General features: G+C 36.4%; 1 protein-coding gene across 4 annotated transcripts in view; it reads right to left on the reverse strand.

Annotated features, from left to right (window-relative positions):
* Positions 1-17,689, reverse strand: part of LOC150105111 (apoptosis-resistant E3 ubiquitin protein ligase 1) — a 377,933-nt gene that overhangs the window by 18,506 nt on the left and 341,738 nt on the right. For all 4 annotated transcript variants that reach the window (XM_090395495.1, XM_090395494.1, XM_090395496.1 and 1 more), the window contains 2 exons: positions 2,095-2,214; positions 1,761-1,949 (listed from right to left, as the gene is read on the reverse strand). In XM_090395495.1, the coding sequence (XP_090251621.1) occupies positions 1,761-1,949; positions 2,095-2,214 (309 nt within the window). The remainder of the gene's footprint in view (positions 1-1,760; positions 1,950-2,094; positions 2,215-17,689) is intronic.

The following is a 17,689-nucleotide window of genomic DNA, read 5'->3' on the forward strand; positions in this document are numbered from 1 at the left end:
CAGTAATGAAAGTATTTCTATCTGCATTTGTTCTTTTTCTCCTTTATATTTCCCATTCTTGAATGGCTTATTAATGATGGTTCATATATTTATAACTTTTAACAATTCAAATATACCAACTAAATACAGCCTTCTACTTCATTACCATTTTCTAATACTGTATATCGTAACCCCCCCCCCCCCAAATGCAGATTTTATTATTTATATTTTATTGTTATTTATTACAATCAAAGAACTGTCACAATACATAATGCATCTGTCAAAATGCAAGCATGAAATTTCTGCAGGGTATAGTGTTTTCTTTCATCCCAACATGAATATGTTAAAAGTCAAATCTATATAACTGGAAGGAGACCTCTACATAACCGTTTAAGAAATGCAGAAAATTGACCAGAGCTTCTGACCTAATGTCCAATCTCACCACATTGTACTGCAGCCCATCAGCATTTACTTGGATACTGAACAAATCTAGATGACTAACAATTTGAGGTTTATTCAACCAAACTGTATTTTGTACTCATTTAAACCAAAAGACAATGATTGTACAACAACATGAAGTCATGTTGACAGCATCAACCAGTTAAACATTGCCCTTGTTGTTTACATCAAGGAACCAGAGCAAACAGCGAAGAGTCAACCACTGGAACATACTCTAAATCAGTAGAATTCAAAACAGATACCATAAACAAAATAAGTATTAATGGAAAGGAAGTAGAACAGAACAAAGAATTAGAGAAGTACCACATTGACGTAATTGGTGTTACTAAAACAAAGAAGACAAAAACAGCCACAGGATTTTACTAATCATCAAGGAAAGAAGGGAGTAGTTATCATCTTCAGCACCAAACACGAAAATAATCTCCTTGAATGGCAGACAATATCAAGCAGAAGAATGTGGACAAACATCAACCAATGCCGTCTTCTTATTCCAGTTTTGCTCTTTCATACTTTTCCTATTAGCATTTTCTTTCATTTTTCATCCTACTGTGCCACATGCCAACCATGATGTTGCTCAAGCTCATGTTTTATCCCATGAAAGGGATATCCACATAAGCAGGTTATTTATCTCCTCACTGTCACCTCATTATCTATATTACCTTCAGCCACTTCTTTTATACTCTTACTGATATTTCATCCACTATCGCTCACTCCTTCCAATGCATTCTCTCTAACACATTCATTATCCTGTCCTACTTTGTTAATATAAGTTACTTCATTTTCTCACTTTTGACAACATTTCTTACACTTGCACACACAAAACAGGTTAAACTCATGAATAAGGAAGCCTTGGACATAATTTTTTTTTTTTTTTTGTACACATCGATGCCATGTAAAACATTTTTTAAACAATATCATTTATTAAAATTTGCAAACAAAGATCCATACTTAACTACACAGTCTAAAACAAATAAAATAGTACCAACAATAATTCTAAAATTATTATTAATATTTACTAGACTTCTCTGTATGCCACATGCAATATTACATGCACTGTCTTAAATGAAATTTTGATAAAATCTTTCCAATTAGTGGCAACCAATGGAAAAAAGTGTTCTGTAGAAGGACATTAATCTGAAGAGGACTAAATTACAATCCTATAAATTATTTATTCTTTATAAAAGTAGATCAATCTGAATAATTTTTTTTTAATAGATCTCATAAATATTATTACTACAAAAGATTTGGTCAATAAATTAGTTAAGTACAATGGCTGTTTTAACTGAAATAAATGAAAGTGATGATATTTGAAAACATCTTACCTCAAGTTCATTTTCATCAAAGATGAACAGCAGATTATCAGGAATGAGGTCATTAAGACCTTTTAGAAAATGCTCTACTTCTGCTTTGATGCACTTGGCTAATCGATACTGTGCTAAAGAATCCAAATACTGAAGTTTATTTTGATTAGTTACTTTTAATTGAGAACCTCCAGGTATTAGCTCAATTTCCTGATACATAAAAATCAAACAATAAAAAATGAGAAAAATAACAGAAAACACTGCATAATGCTTAAACTTATACATATATATATATATATATATATAAGCTTTTGAACAGTTTTTTGATTAAATAGTGAAAGTATTACATGTTCACCTTAATTCCTGTATTAGCAAACTCTTCTTCCACAAAATATAGTTCCATATCATCTACATCATTCTCCAATATGTATTTAATTTTAGTCATGAACAGGTCAGGATCATCTTGTTCAAAATGCTGAAAAAATATAAAACAAGTGAGTATATTGAAAAACTCATGCATAAATGAATACATATTTATTTATATTTTAGTATAATGGAGAAGGCGGTGACAATAATTATGTTTTGTCATCAAAGTATGTTGCCTAAAAATAAAACTGATCCACAACATTTGAAGTTAGCTTTCTTTTAGGCTTGCACGGTGATCCGAATGCATTTTTGAAAATTATGGAGACAACTACCGTGTTTGAATAAAAACTTTAGTTTAATATAACTAAAATCTACAATTCGACGTTTTGACCTTTATGTCAAGGTCATCTTCTGGAGCATACAAATATACACAAGAAACAAGCTATACCACAATCAAACTGGTTCGTTAAAGACACTGACCAACCGCTACCACAATTGTTGGCCTGACCTCTGGGGAAAAAAAAATAAAAAATTATACATCAACGCTAGAGTCCTATTATTTGTGTTGTCTACTATATACATATATTAACATTATTCCAGTGGCTGGAATAATGTTAATATAGTGGCTGGAATAATGTTAATATATGTATATAGTAGACAACACAAATAATAGGACTCTAGCGTTGATGTATAATTTTTTATTTTTTATTTTTTTTTCCCCACCAGAGGTTAGGCCAACAATTATGGTAGCGGATGGTCAGTGTCTTTAACGAACCAGTTTAATTGTAGTATAGCTTGTTTCTTGTGTATATTTGTAGGCTCCAGAAGATGACCTTGACATAAAGGTCGAAACGTCGAATTGTAGATTTTAGTTATATTAAACTAAAGTTTTTATTCAAACACGGTAGTTGTCTCCATAATTTTCAAAAATGCATTTGAAGTCAGCCTTTTGCCAAAATCTTAAAGCCCACATCAAAATTATCATCATTTTAACATTTCCTCTAGTATTTATCCTGTGATGGAATTTTGTCCATATACAGGACTTTCCTATTAAATGAAGACAACATCAAATTCCTGACATGTACCCTCAAAGGGTGTGCAGGATATGATAGTACTACATGAAAAATTTACATCATTACTAACTTCCTATCTACAATTTCCCTCCAAATCAGTCTGTTACTTGTCAGGACTCCAACATTATCAGATCTTATATTTCTATTGTCTAAGGCACTTTGTACCATATCAATCCACCTATATCTTGGTCTTCTTCTGGATTGTTTTCCTGCCAATCTGGCAGAGAACACTTGTTTTGCTAATCTTTCCTCACCCATTCTGTTTAAGTGACCATACCACCTGAGATTAGTTCTGCTAACGTATTCCTGGATGCTTACAATGTCAAGTTCTTTCCTAATATCCTCGTTTTTAATATGATATTGCCATTGATGCCATCTGTTCATGCCTCTAATCTTTCTCAGGACTCTCATATCTGTGGTCTGCAGTATTTGGTCAAGTGTTTTACTTCTGACCCAGCTCTTACATCTATAAGTTAAAATTGGTTTGAACACTGTCTTGTACATAGCTAATTTAGTGTTCCAACTAATTTCTCTCTTATTTCATATGAATTTATTCACTTGAATTCCTACCATACCAGGTTTGTTGATTCTGTTGTCTATTTCCATATTTAATTTACCATCTTCACTAAAAATTGAGCCAAATTAGCTGAAATGTTTTACTTGTTCCACAGGTTCTCCATTCACAACACAGTTGATATTTTCAACAATTTTGCCTATTTTCATTCTCTTGGTCTTTTTATTGCTGACCATCATACAATATCTATTACAACAGTTATTCAATTTAGTCAGAGAATCTTGCAGACTTGTAGTGGATTTATTTAGAAGTATAACATCGCCTGCATAAAGAGCTGACATTAACATCACAATTTTGATATCATGTTTAATATCACTTTCCTTCATAATGTGATCCATATAGATAAAGACTTGCATAGATCTTACCAGGAACACTCAGTAGGGATATACCTCTGTAATTCTCACATTCAATTTTTTATATCAGGGTACTATGAGAGCTCTATGCCAATCGTCTGGAATTCTTCCCTCTGTCCAGGCATTCTGAACTATGCAGTGCAGCCACTGTAAGACTTTTATACCACCATACTTCAGCATTTCTGGTCGAATATCATATACTCCTGCTGCCTTTCCACATTTCAAGCCTTTGATGGCTTTTTCTACTTCAAGTATAGATATGTATTCCTGACTGCATGCCTGGTCAGTGTTTTTTACCACTGTGCTGTCATCACTGCTTGTTTCATTTAGCAAATTTTCAAAGTAATTACTCCATACTTCAAGGATATCTTTTTCTCCCACTTTCATGTTACCTTTATCATCTCTAACTCCTTTTACAGCACTCTTTCCTCCATTCCTAAGCTTCTTCAACAACCTCCAGAATATTTTGCCACCTTCTTGATATTTATTTTCAATGTTCTTGCCAAAGTCCTCCCATGACTTTTGTTTAGCTAGTTTTACACACTGTTTAGCTTTCTTACATTTGTCTCTGTATTCTCTAAGATCACAAGCTGACTTATTTGCCAGGAACTTTTGATATGCTTTATTCTTTTCCTTCACTGCCTCTTTAACTTCCCATTTCCACCATGGAGTTATAATTTTTCTATTCTTGCAGACAACCTCACCACATGCCTCTCTAGCTGAATCAATCAGGATTTTCTTCAAGCCTTGCCACTGAATCTCCAAAGTTTGGTTCCTGTTCTCAAACTCTTTCATTTTCCCTTCAATAATCTTTGTGTATTTTAGTCTAGAGTTCACATCTGAGAGCTGCTCAACTTTTATTCGCTTTAAAACTTTCTTACATGTCATTCTTTTCAATATGAAATTCAATTTTATCCTGCTCAAGACTAAATAGTGATCACTTCAAATTTCAAATCCTCTGTACACCCTGGTGTCCTGCACCAGGGAGAAAACATCACTATCAACAATAACTTAGTCAATGAGACTTTTCTTATTCCTTGCCTCTTCTCTCCATGTGAATTTGTGCACATTTTTATGTTGGAACATGGTGTCAGTAATAACCAGTCTATGTTCTGAGCAGAAATCCAACAGGTATTCGACATTATTATTAGCTTTGCTCTTTTCTCCAAATTTTCCCAAAACATTTTTGTATGTCTGACAATCACTTCCTACTCTGCTATTTAGAATCCCAACAAGGACCAACTTTTCCTTTTTCATTGTGTCAGTAGCTTTCTCTAGAACCTCAAAAAATTCCTCCACTTCTACCTTAGTAGAACCTTCTGTGGGATCATAGGCACAAATAAGTCTCATTGTCCAGTTTCCCCATTCTGATATTTGCCCAAATTACTCTAGTTGACACTGCCTGCCGTTCAAGAAGATGAATGGTAGGCAGTGTCAGCAGTGATGGGCCTCATATTTTGTATTGAATACTATGGCTACTCCTTCTTTTCCTTGATTGTCATTGCCTGAATATAACATTTTGTATTTATTGCTCAGAAAGATGTCAAAATTTTTTGTCTTTTTTGTTTCAGTCACCCCTATTATATCGATCTGGTACTTATCTAATTCCTCCGCTAGCGCCATTTCTTTGCCATTCAGGCTTCTTATGTTGATAGTACCGATCTTTAACTCTGGCAAGGTTGTGTTGGGGTGTATTTTCAGATTTGTTCCAGTAGCTGACTTTTCACTGTTTGCCCTGGTTCCCTGGAGAAAACAATGGGTCCTTGTTTAACTGGGCAACACCCCAGCCGGCATGAAATTTTGTCATGTTATACAATCATTTTGTATTTTGGTTTAACCCATAGGAACACAATTTGGTTGGCTAAATCCCAAATTGCCAGCCCATCCTCATTCGTTCAGTATCCAGGTAAATACCCAACAGGGTGCACCACGAGAAGGTCAGGATTGGACATTAGGTCAGAAGCCCTGGTCGGTTCTCCACATTCCTTTAAAGGCTATATGGAGGTCTCCTCTCAGTTTTACCGCTTTGATCCTTTAGCACCCCTGTTGTCTATTTCAATATTTAATTTACCATCTTCACTAAAAATCGTGCCTAAGTAGCTGAATTGTTTTACTTCTTCTACAGGTTCTCCGTTCAAAACACAGTTGACATTTTCAGCGATTCTACCTATTTTCATTGTCTTTATCTTTTTATTGCTGATATTCATACCATATCTACTACAACAGTTATTCAATTTATTCAGGGAATCTTGCAAACTTGTAGCGGATTTATTTAGAAGTATAACATCGTCCACATAAAGCAAAATACTGACATGAACATCTCCAATTCTGATATCATGTTTAATACCATTTTCCTTCATAATGTGATCCATATAGATAATCAATAACAGAGGGGATAATGTACATCCTTGCCTCACACCACATTTAACATTAAACAATCTTCCAGTACTTCCTTCAATTCTAACTGCTGACTTACAAATCAAATAAAGACTAAGTATTGCGTGATAAAATGTCCCATTGACACCATACAACTGTAGCATGTTGAATAGCTTCTCTCTTGGCACCTTGTCTTAAATGAACACAAATATTTATAATTCATCTGTTATTTCCTTGAATTGTAAATTATTATTTTTAGGTATCTTTCACAAAATGTACAAGCACCTGTAATAGTTTTTTTCCCCATCTCTCTCTCTCTATACATAAATTATTTTGAAACTCTAGCTGAATGGCTTTTACTTAAATTGATATTTGGAACCTTTAAAAAAACCTCTTCAGTGATTCCAAGTTTTGTTAAAAAAAACAAAACAGTTGGCAGGAGCACAAAGAGAAAGAGCGTAATGAAATTATCATAATCAAATTCCTGACACGTAACACTCGGGAGGGAGGGGTACGTGATATTATGATAGTACTGAAAAAGCTGCATCATTATTAACTTCCTATCAACAATTTTGCTACAAATTAATCTGTCATCTGACAGATTAATGAGGATTAATTATACTGCTGCTGGAAGGTAGAGAAGTGAATAGAGAGAATGAATCAGATCGAAAGGGGAGTGACGTGGAAGAACAGGAGAGTAAGACAGGAGAGATTGAAGAAGTGGATATGAATGGGCAAGTGAGTGGTATGAGTATAGAAAATGAGACAATGGGTGTGCAAGAGGAGCAGGGAAACGCAGAGACCCAGGGTGGACAGGGGTACACAGCATGAGAAAGGTGGATGCTCCAAGAAGAGGTGAGATCATGTGTAGGCAGGAAAGGAATGGGATGACCAGGGATCAAGAGGAAACAGTTGGAGTTGAAAAGGGTTCTAAAATGAAGAAGCAGAAAGGGAAATGGCTACAGTCTAGCATGGAGAGATCACATCGAGTGAGTGGCATCAGTGGAACTAGCTGTAGATCCAGAAATGAGCTGTTGTGTTTGTATACCAATGCTAGAAGTATAAGAAACAAGGCAGATGAAATGGTTGCACTAATTGGGTCTGTTCACCCAAAGGTTGTCGGAATAAGTGAGACATGGTTGGAAGAGGGTGACATCCTGACAGGAATAGAGATGGAAGGGTATGATATGTTTCGTGAGGATAGAAGGGGTAAAAAGAGAGGGGGAGTGCTATTGATGATAGAGAAAGTTATGTCCATACAAGTAGAGATGCAAGACGGAAATAGTGCCAGTGGCTTTGAGACAGTATGGTGTGAGATAGCGGTGAAGGGAATGAATTACTTGGTTGGATGTTGTTATAGACCAGGTAATGTGGATGGTGGTGATAGTGAAATGTTTAGTCAAATTAGCCAAGCAAATAAGAAAAGGGTGATCATTATGGGTGATTTTAATTATGGCAATATAGACTGGAATGATGAGATAGCAACTGGAAGTAAAGAAAATTAGTTTCTTGAGTTTTTGAGGAATAACTACCTCAGACAGTATGTAACAGAGGGCACACGAGGATTAAGGGTCTTGGATTTGGTCATCTCATCGGAGGAAGTAATTATAAATGAAGTGTTAAATCATCTACCAATTGGTGAGAGTGACCATGAGGTAATTACCTGGGTGGTTGCCAGCAGTGTGAGGACCCCTGTGAGAAAAAGGTATATGTGGAACTATAAGGGGGATGATTATGAAGAGCTCAGGAGACAGCTTGCGGGTGTAGCATGGAATGAGGAGTTAGCTGGAAAAGAGATCAATGCAGCTTGGGGAATTTTCAAAAACTATCTAGCAGATGTAATGTCTGAATGTATTCCAAGGGTGAGTAGATTAAATAAAGTAGGTGTGAGATGGATGAATAATGAGATTAAGCATGCGATACATTGAAAAAGGGCATTGTGGAGGCAGCATAAGAGAAGTGGAAATAACCAATTTCATGAGGTCTGCAAAAAACAAGCAAGGAGTGTGACTTGGTTGGTGAGAGTAGCTAAAGAGAGCTATGAACAGCAGTTAGCTAATGAAGCCAAAAAGAATCCTAGGGCATTCTTTCAATATGTGGCCAGCAAAAGAAAGAATGATTATGGAAGGATGACATTGATTGGAGAAAATGGTATAAAGACAGCTGTAGCAGAATGTGTGGTGGAAATACTTAATGAGCAGTTCATAAAGATCTTTCAATCTTGTGAATGTGACTTCATGGAGAGATTGAGAGCAGTTGTTGATGGGGAGGAGAGACTGACTGTAAGTGAGCAAGAGGTGTTTGGGGAGTTGAGTAAACTAGATGTAAATAAGGCTGTGGGACTTGATAATATATCACCGCATATTCTGAAGGAAAGTGACAGAGAGTTGACACCTGCCTTGACATATTTTTTTAATACGAGTCTTGCACTTGGTCAAGTTCCTAAGAAGTGGAACGAGGGCAAGATTGTGCCACTTCATAAAGGAGGTGATCGCATCAAACTATAGGCCTATCTGTGTGTCAGGTGTTGTGGTTAAGTTGTTGGAGAAGCTTGTGAGAACTAGGATCCAGAGTTGGATAGACAACTTATAATCTTTGATGGACAGCATGGATTTGCTAAAGGGAGGTCATGTTTTAGTAATCTACTTACTTATTACAATAAAGTGACTGCTTCCTTGGATAGAGGAGAAGGATACACAGTAATATACTTGGATTTTGCAAAAGCTTTTGATAGAGTACCTCATGATAAGTTAACAGTCAAACTATAGCAGATGGGTTGGATATTAGATTAGTACATTGGATTGGAGACTGGCTATCTGATAGGTATCAACAAGTTCTGTATGGGGGTGCGATATCGAGGAAAAGGAAGGTCACTAGTGGAGTGCCTCAGGGATCTGTTTTAGGGCCATTACCATTTAACTTGTATATTAATGATATTGGTGAAGATTTGGATGGAGATATTCAGTTGTTTGCAGATGATGCAAAGTTGGGACGAACCATAAAGAGTAGCGAAGATGTTGTGGCCTTGCAAGAAGACTTGAATAAATTGAGTGATTGGGCACAGAAATGGGGATGGGAGTTTAACATTGCAAAATGTAAGCTTTTAAAATTTGGAAAACAAAGATGGGATGCAGAATTTATGCTTGGTGAGAATATATTGTTGGAGGTAGAGGAAATAAGAGATCTGGGGGTGATAGTGGATAAGGACATAAAATTTAGGGGACACATTGCCAAAATCGTGAAGACATCACAAAGGCTTCTGGGAATGATGCGGAGGACACTGACGTGTAGAAGTAGGGAGATTCTTTTTCCATTGTATAAGGCTTTGATTAGGCCACACATGGACTATTGAGCCCAGATTTGGTCACCGGGTTTTCAGAAGGATGAAGAGATGTTGGAAAGGGTCCAAAGGCGAATGACTAAGGTAGTTTCTGACCTGTGGAATGTTGAGTATGAGGAAAGATTGAGAAGATGTAATTTGCAGAGTCTGGTGGAGAGAAGGAAGAGGGGAGATATGATAGAGACCTACAAGTTGGTAAGGGGTTGTTATAAGATCAATGGTGGAGAAGTTCTACAAAGAATAATGGGAGATCAGGGGAGAACCAGAGGTCATCCCTGGAAACTGTATAAAGAGGGTGTGAGTAGGGGGAGTGAGAAGCAGGTTTTTTTTGTGCAGAGTTGTGAATGATTGGAATGCCTTGCCTGAGAGTGTGGTGTCTGAAGGAGTTTGAGCGTGTTTAACGCCTGGTATGATGAGATGTGTGTGTGATAAAAGGACCTCCGAGATGAGTCTTTGACTCCATGAGGTCTTGGGGTAATAATAATAATATATATCTGTCAAGACTAATATTATCAGACCTTATATTTCTATTTTCTAAGAAACTTTTTTAATGTAACAATACACCTAGATCTTAGTATTCCTCTGGGTCCTTTTCTTGTCATCCTGGCAAAGAACACTTGTTCTGGTAACCTTTTCTCACCTGTTCTGTTCCAGTGGCCAAACCACCATAGATTAGCAATGCTAACAATGTCAAGCTCTTTTGCAATATTCTTATTTTTAATATGACACAGCTATTGATCCAATTTATTTACTTCCCTAATCTTTCTTAGTACTCTCATATTTGTGGTCTCCAGTCATCGATGAAGTTTTTTATTTTTAACTCAGCTCTTAGATCCATAAGTTAAAATTAGTTAGAACACTGTCTTGCATACAGCTCATTTAGAGTCTTGACTAATTTTTCTCTTATTCCCTAGTAATTTATTCAGTTGACTTCCTACATTACCAGCTTTGTAATTCTGTTGTCTATCTCCATATTTAATTTGCCATCTTCACCAAAAATTGTGCTTAAATAGCTGAAATAATTTTACATGTAATATGGTTCAGCATTCAGAATACAGTTCATGTTTCCAATGTGCTTTTGCCTATTTTCATGCCAAATTTATTACAACAGTTATTTGATTTAGTCATGGAAACTAGATTTATTTAGAAGTGTATCATCATCTGCATAAAGTAAAGAGCTGAGATTAACAATTCTAATTCTGATATCAGATTTAATACTATTTTACTTTAACGTGATCCACATAATATCTATGAAGATAACGTACACCTTGTCTCACACCAAATTTAACATCAAACATCTTCCTGTATTTTCTTCAATTCTAACTATTGATTTACAACTCAAATATAGATTAAGGTTTTACTAAAGAAGAAATTTTCAAGGCATTATAGAAGGCAGCTGATAAATTGAAAAAGGAAAATTTGTCCTTGTTGAGATCTAAACACAGAGTAAGAAATAATTATCAGATATATAGAAATGTTTGCAAAAATTTGAAGAAATGAGCAAAGAAAATAACAATGGCAAGTGCCTCCTGGATTTCTGTTCAGGACTTGAACTAGTTATTACTAACACTATGTTCCAACATAAAAATGTGCACAAATTTACATGGAGAGAATACGTAAGAAATAAGAAAAGTCTCACTGACAATGTTATAGTTGATACCACTGTTTACCCACTGGTTTAGGACATAAGACTATATAGAGTGTCTTAGAAGAGAGAAATATAAGAATTTTGGAGTTTTGACAGATAACAGATTGATTTGGAGGAAAATTGTTGATAGGAAGTTAGTAAAGATTTAAAACAGGAAGTGATTGCCATTTAGTTTTGAGCAGGATAAAATTGAATTTTGTATTGAAAAGAAGAGTGTGTAAGAAAGTTTTCAAATGAATAAAAGTTGAGCATTTTTCAGAGATGATAGACTCAAATACACAAACATCATTCAAAAAAATAAGAGTTTGAAAACAAGAACCAAACCATGGAGATTCTGTGGCAAACCCTGAAGAAAACACTGATTGATCCAGCCAGAGAGATATGTGGTGAGGTTGTCAATAAGGATGGAAAAATCAGAACTCCATATCAAGAGTTCGTAGCAAGTAAGTCAGCTTGTGCTCTCAATAAGAATAATGCAACTCATAAAAATTGGCGCTCGTTATTGATTTTTTCCAAAAATCCATTTCCACAATCAGACTCTTTCCCTTCCAACGAGTGGTTTGTTAACATGGCAGTCTATTGGAGACTGGTGCGGACGCATTTTTACGTGAGAGGTATCCCATTTTCCCACCAGCGATTGTTAGGTTAGGTAGGTTAGTTTAGGTTAGGTTGGTTAGGTTAGTTTTTGAATTAATTGATATTTTGATAGGAACTCTTTCCTGGTTGTTCCGTTGCGGAGTTACCGATGTGTGAACAGGCACTTCATGAATGACTTCAAGTAAATTATAACCACAAAAGCAAAAAAATGCCTTTTACTGATGGAGAATTAATAAAAGAATCGTTTCTTGCAGCAGCAGAATCTTTATTTTCTGATTTTAAAAATAAAAATGAAATCATTTCGAATATTAAAGATATTTTCCAGAACAACAGTTATGAGAAGAGTTGAAATTTTAGGTGCCGATCTGAATACTCAGTTAATGTCAGACATTCACCAGTGTGTTGCGTTTTCATTATAATTTGATGAAGCAAACGACTTCACTGATACTGCTCAGTTAATGGTATTTATTTGCATGGTATTTCAAGATTATTCAAGTAAAGAAGAACTTGAGTAGATTGCCGTAAAGAGGAGAGTAGATCGCCAAATAACTTAGTATAGAAAAGTAGCTCGCACGGTAAAAAAGGTTGAACACCACTGTCATATGTTATGTGAGGAGAAAGGAGTGCATTTTGTGAACGTGTGGGATGAATTTGAAGGACGGATGAAACTGTATAAAGAAGATGGGCTGCATTTAAATGGTTTTGGTGTGAGTCAGCTGGAGAGATTGTTGCTGGCAGGAGAGGTAACGAATAGATTTGAGGTGGTGCAAGGTGATATGAAGGAGGAAAAAAGCAGGGTAGGGAGAGGTGAATATCATGAATGAAGTTAACGAGAGTGGAAGCACAACACAAACAGGGAAATGGGGGGTGGGGAGTCAGGGTGGACAGGGAGACACTTTATGAAATATGTGGATGCTGGATTCAGAAGTGAATGTGTGAGTGGGTAAACACAGATCGAGATGGCCTGGGATGGGAGGGCAGAGTTTGGGTGTGAGGAAAGTTGTAGAATTGGTGATAATATAGAGGAAGGGACTAGGGAAGCTATTGAAGAGTCACATCAGAGAAATTATGTTTGTAGGACTTATTGAACCTGAAATGATTTCTTATGCTTATTTACTAATGCTAGAAGTATTCAAAATAAGGGGAATGAAATTATTGCATTGCTTGAGATTATTCACCCCATAATTGTTGGTATAAGTGAGACATGGTTAGATGACGATGACATCCTGGCAGGAATAGAGAATAGTGGACATATTTTTCATGAAGGCAGACAGGGAAGAAAGGGAGGAGGAGTACTGTTGATGGTAGCAGATGAGTTGTGCCCATCTAAGGTGTGCCACTATTTGCAAGATGCAAATAGTGGCCACAGTTCTGAGGTAGTATGGTGTGAGGTGGAGGTAAACAGGATGAAATATTTAGTTGGATGTTGCTAGAGACCTGGGTGACTTTAATTATGGTAATATAGGCTAGAATCAAGAGACTGCATCTGGGGGCAGAGAAAATGAATTTCTGGAGTTTTTGAAAGACAATTACTTTAGGCAGTATGTAACAGAGGGTACACGAGAATCAAGAGTATTGGATTTGATCATCTCATCAGATGATATCATAAATGGGGTGGCAAATCTTCCACCAGTTGGTTAGAGTGACCAGTCATTCGAGGACGTCTGTTAGAAAGATGTATGTGAATTTAGAAGGCTGGTAATTATGAAAAGCTCAGGAGACAGCTTGCGGTAATAAATTGGAAAGAAGAACTGCATGGAAAAGATATCAATGCTGTTTGGGCCCTACTCAAGAACTATTTGTGGAAGCAATATCTGAACGTATTCCTAAGGTTAAGAGGGTAAATAGAGCAGGTGTGAAATGGATGAATCAAGAGATAAGGTATGCAATCAGGAAGATGTGATGGAAGAAGCACAATATGAGTAGTTATAACAACCAGATGCATGAGAAGTGCAAAGAGCAGGTGAGGAAGGAGTTTTTTGATGTGTAGCCAGTAGAAGAAAGAATGATTATGGAAGGAGAAATGATAACCGCTGCAGAGAATATAGTTCAGATATTTAAAGAGCAATTTATAAAAAGCATTTCATTCTTATGTGAATGTGACATGATGCAGAACTTGAAAGCAGTGGGAAAGAAGGAGGGGGAGGAATTGTTAGTAAGTGAACAGGAGGTATATGAGGAATTGAATAGACTTGATGTAAATAAGGCTGCGTGACATGATGCTATTTCACCACGTTTACAAGGAATGCTCCAGAGAGTTAACGACAGCTTTTACAATCTTTTCGATATGAGTCTTGCACTGGGTCAAGTTCCAAAGGAGTAGAAAGAGGGCAAAATTGTTCCAATTCATAAGGAAGGTGATAAGAGTAAGGAATTGAATTATAGACCAGTCTGTATGTCTGGAGTTGGGGGTTAAGGTGTTAGAGAAGTTAGTTAGGACCAAGATTCAGAATTGGGTTGAAAACAGAAAATACTCTTTGGTGGCAAGCATGGATTTGTTAAAGGAAGATCGTAGCTTAGCAATCTGCTTACTTTTTATAATAAAGTGACAAATGCATTGGATAAGGGTGTTGCATGATAAATTTTTAAGAGAAATTTATTTATCAACTAAATTTATCATAGTCTAACCTAGTGAAAAATAAACTTTCAACATCTTTGTCTAAATCCAGAGTAATTTAATAAAAAAAAAGGTGGCAAACCTTTTGGCAACTCCTATAGGTAAAGATGACCTTGCTACTGCTTCTGCCTGGTATCTCCAACTCTGGGTCTGGCTCCTACTGAAGAGACCTCAATAAAGGTCGAAACTAGTCTGGGTAGTGGCCAATCCCTTAATGCATAACAGTATACATATCCACAAGGAGATGTGTTTTGCATTATGGGAGATACTGGGATAGGAGTGTTGGTAGCTTGCTCCACCTTTGCTACGAGTTGCCTGGTGTTGTACTACTCACCCAGGTAAGACAGTACAACACTATATTCAGTCCTGAAGATATTTTCAGGCACAAACTTTGTTTGCTCTCACTGGGTTAAAGGATTAAAATAAATTTATCATAGTCTAACCTAGTGAAAAATAAACTTTCAGGATGTTGCATATACAGTGGTATATTTAGAGTTTGCAAAGGTGTTTGATAAATTGCCACATGACAAGTTGGTAATTGAATTAGAACGGCTGAGGCTGAACAGCAGATTAGTTTGCTGGATTGGAGATTGGATGTGTGATAGGTATCAGAGAGTTGTCTATGGAGGAGCAATATCCCAGAAGAAGAAAGTTACCAGAGGTTTACCCCAAGGGTCTGTTTTGGGTCCACTGCTGTTTAATTTGTATGTAAATGATATTTGGAGAGATCTGAATGGTGATTTGCAGTTGTTTGCAGATGAAGACAAGTTGGGAAGAGTTATCAGGAGTAGAGCAGATGCTGTAGCTTTGCAAGAGGACTTGAATACACCGGCTGAATGAATAAATGAGTGGGGTTCTTAATTCAATATCGCAAAGTGTAAGGTGTTGAAATTTTGAAAGCAAAGATAGGATGCAGAATACACAATTGGTGGAAATATCTTGGGAGAGGTAGAAGAGATGAGAGATCTGGAAGTGACTGTACACAAGGATCTAAAATTTTGGGGACATGTTACTAAATTGTGAGGACAACACAGCAGATAATGGGAATGATGTGGAGGGCACTGACTTGTAGAAGTAAGGATGTCATGGTTCCCTTGTATAAGGCTTTGATTAGGCCACATATGGATTACAGTGCACAGATCTGGTCACCTGGTTTTCAAAAAGATGATAATGCACTGGAAAAGGTTCAGAGATGGTTGACTAAGGTGGTTTCTGTCTCTGGAATTTTAAGTATGAAGACAATTTGACAAAATGCAATATGGAAAAATTGGTGGACAGAAGGAGGAAAGGGGATATGATCGAGACATATAAGCTGTTAAGAAGTTAAAACAACATTAATGTTGGGGAGGTTTTGCATAGAATAGGTGAAGATAGGAAGAGAACAATGGATCATCCCTGGAAGCTGTATAAGGAGAGTGTGAGCAAGGGGGTTAGGAGTAGGATTTTTGCATGGCGAGTGGTGAGCGATTGGAATGCATTGCCTGAGAGTGTGGCGAGCGCAGAGACAGTGACATTTACAGTGGACCTCCCACAATTAGTCTTTAACTCCATGGAGGTTTTTTATAATAATAATAATGAACATATTCTGTTAGGGCTTTAGCAAAGGTCAACAGTATCACAATATATCCATTCTCAAAATGTGTCCAACTCAGATTTATATTCCAGAATATTAGCAAATTGTTAAGACACTACCTCCTTTTAATGAACCCATATTGTTCTTTGCAAAGTATAACTTTCTTTCAAGCCATTTCTCTGTATGAGTTCCAACTTCTCTTAAATCTTCACTGCTATTCCAGAGTTAATGATATGTCAGTAATTAGACATATCAGTGTTTGCATCATCCTTGTGTGGGCTATTATATGTTCTTTCTGTTCTGACATGATCCTTCCTGAGCTGAGATTCAAATTGTACAACTATGTTAAAGGCATTTCTAGTTCAGATGAACATTCCTTTAAGCATACCCAGTGCTCGACACATATGCTCACCCACTCACCTGTGGTGAGTAGCTGCACACTGGACACATTTTTTTTTTTAAATTTAATTAAAAATAACTTTCTAAAAAACAAAATCTTCTGATGCTAAAACATAGACAACATCATGGATCAGTTTATGGAATTCTTATTGAGTTTTATGAGACATAGCATTAAACAAAACGGGGTCTTAGGCAAGTAGGATTTTGCATAATCTGTCAAAACCTGAGCATGCCTATTAACAAATCTCATCTGTCCCTATTGTTGAATTCTTATCCAGGTTATGCAACACTTTATAATGTCCTTTGCATCTACGTGCCTCTCTCTCTCTTCATCCAATGAGTGGTAAAACTGTGTGCCACTCTGCATATGCCAGGTTGATACATCTTAGTGAATTGAACACTCATTACATGAATTATCATATCTCTGACACAAGCATATGGTCTATATTCAATAAAATTATTCTCCTACGTTCATTTGTTATTTTATTTGCAGCATAATAAAATTCTTTTGGATTGCCTTTAGTTTCTACAGCCAATTTCTATTTATATTCTAACTTTGCTTTGCATACAATACTGTTAAGTTTTCTGGCTTGTACTTTGTACATTTCATAACTCTTCTCATCCTTCCATGGCATCTTCTTATAGATCTCTTGTTTAATAAGGTTACACACTATCTCAATCCTAGATTGTAGTGCAGCTTGTTTCTTTGTATATACGTGTATACTCCAGATGATGACCTTAATACAGTGTTTCTCAATGTGGGGCATACACCCCACAGGGGGGCAATTTGAATATTTTGGGGGCAATTAGAAAATGATGTTGCATTCGTCACCTCATTACTGATATACTCAAAACACTCATCATTGTCGGTGAGGGGGGACATCAAAATCTTTGAAACGTTGAGGTGGGGCATGATCCAAAAAATGTTGGAAAATATTTCCTTAATGTGAAGGTCGAAACATCGAGTGTTTATTTTGGTTTATATTAAACTAAAGTTTTACTCTAATGCGGTAGTTGTGCCCATAATTTTCATA

Source organism: Typopeltis vanoorti, chromosome 7, assembly GCF_054136105.1.
Source record: "Typopeltis vanoorti isolate ZY-2024b chromosome 7, IOZ_Tvanoo_1.0, whole genome shotgun sequence".
Taxonomy (NCBI): domain Eukaryota; kingdom Metazoa; phylum Arthropoda; class Arachnida; order Uropygi; family Thelyphonidae; genus Typopeltis; species Typopeltis vanoorti.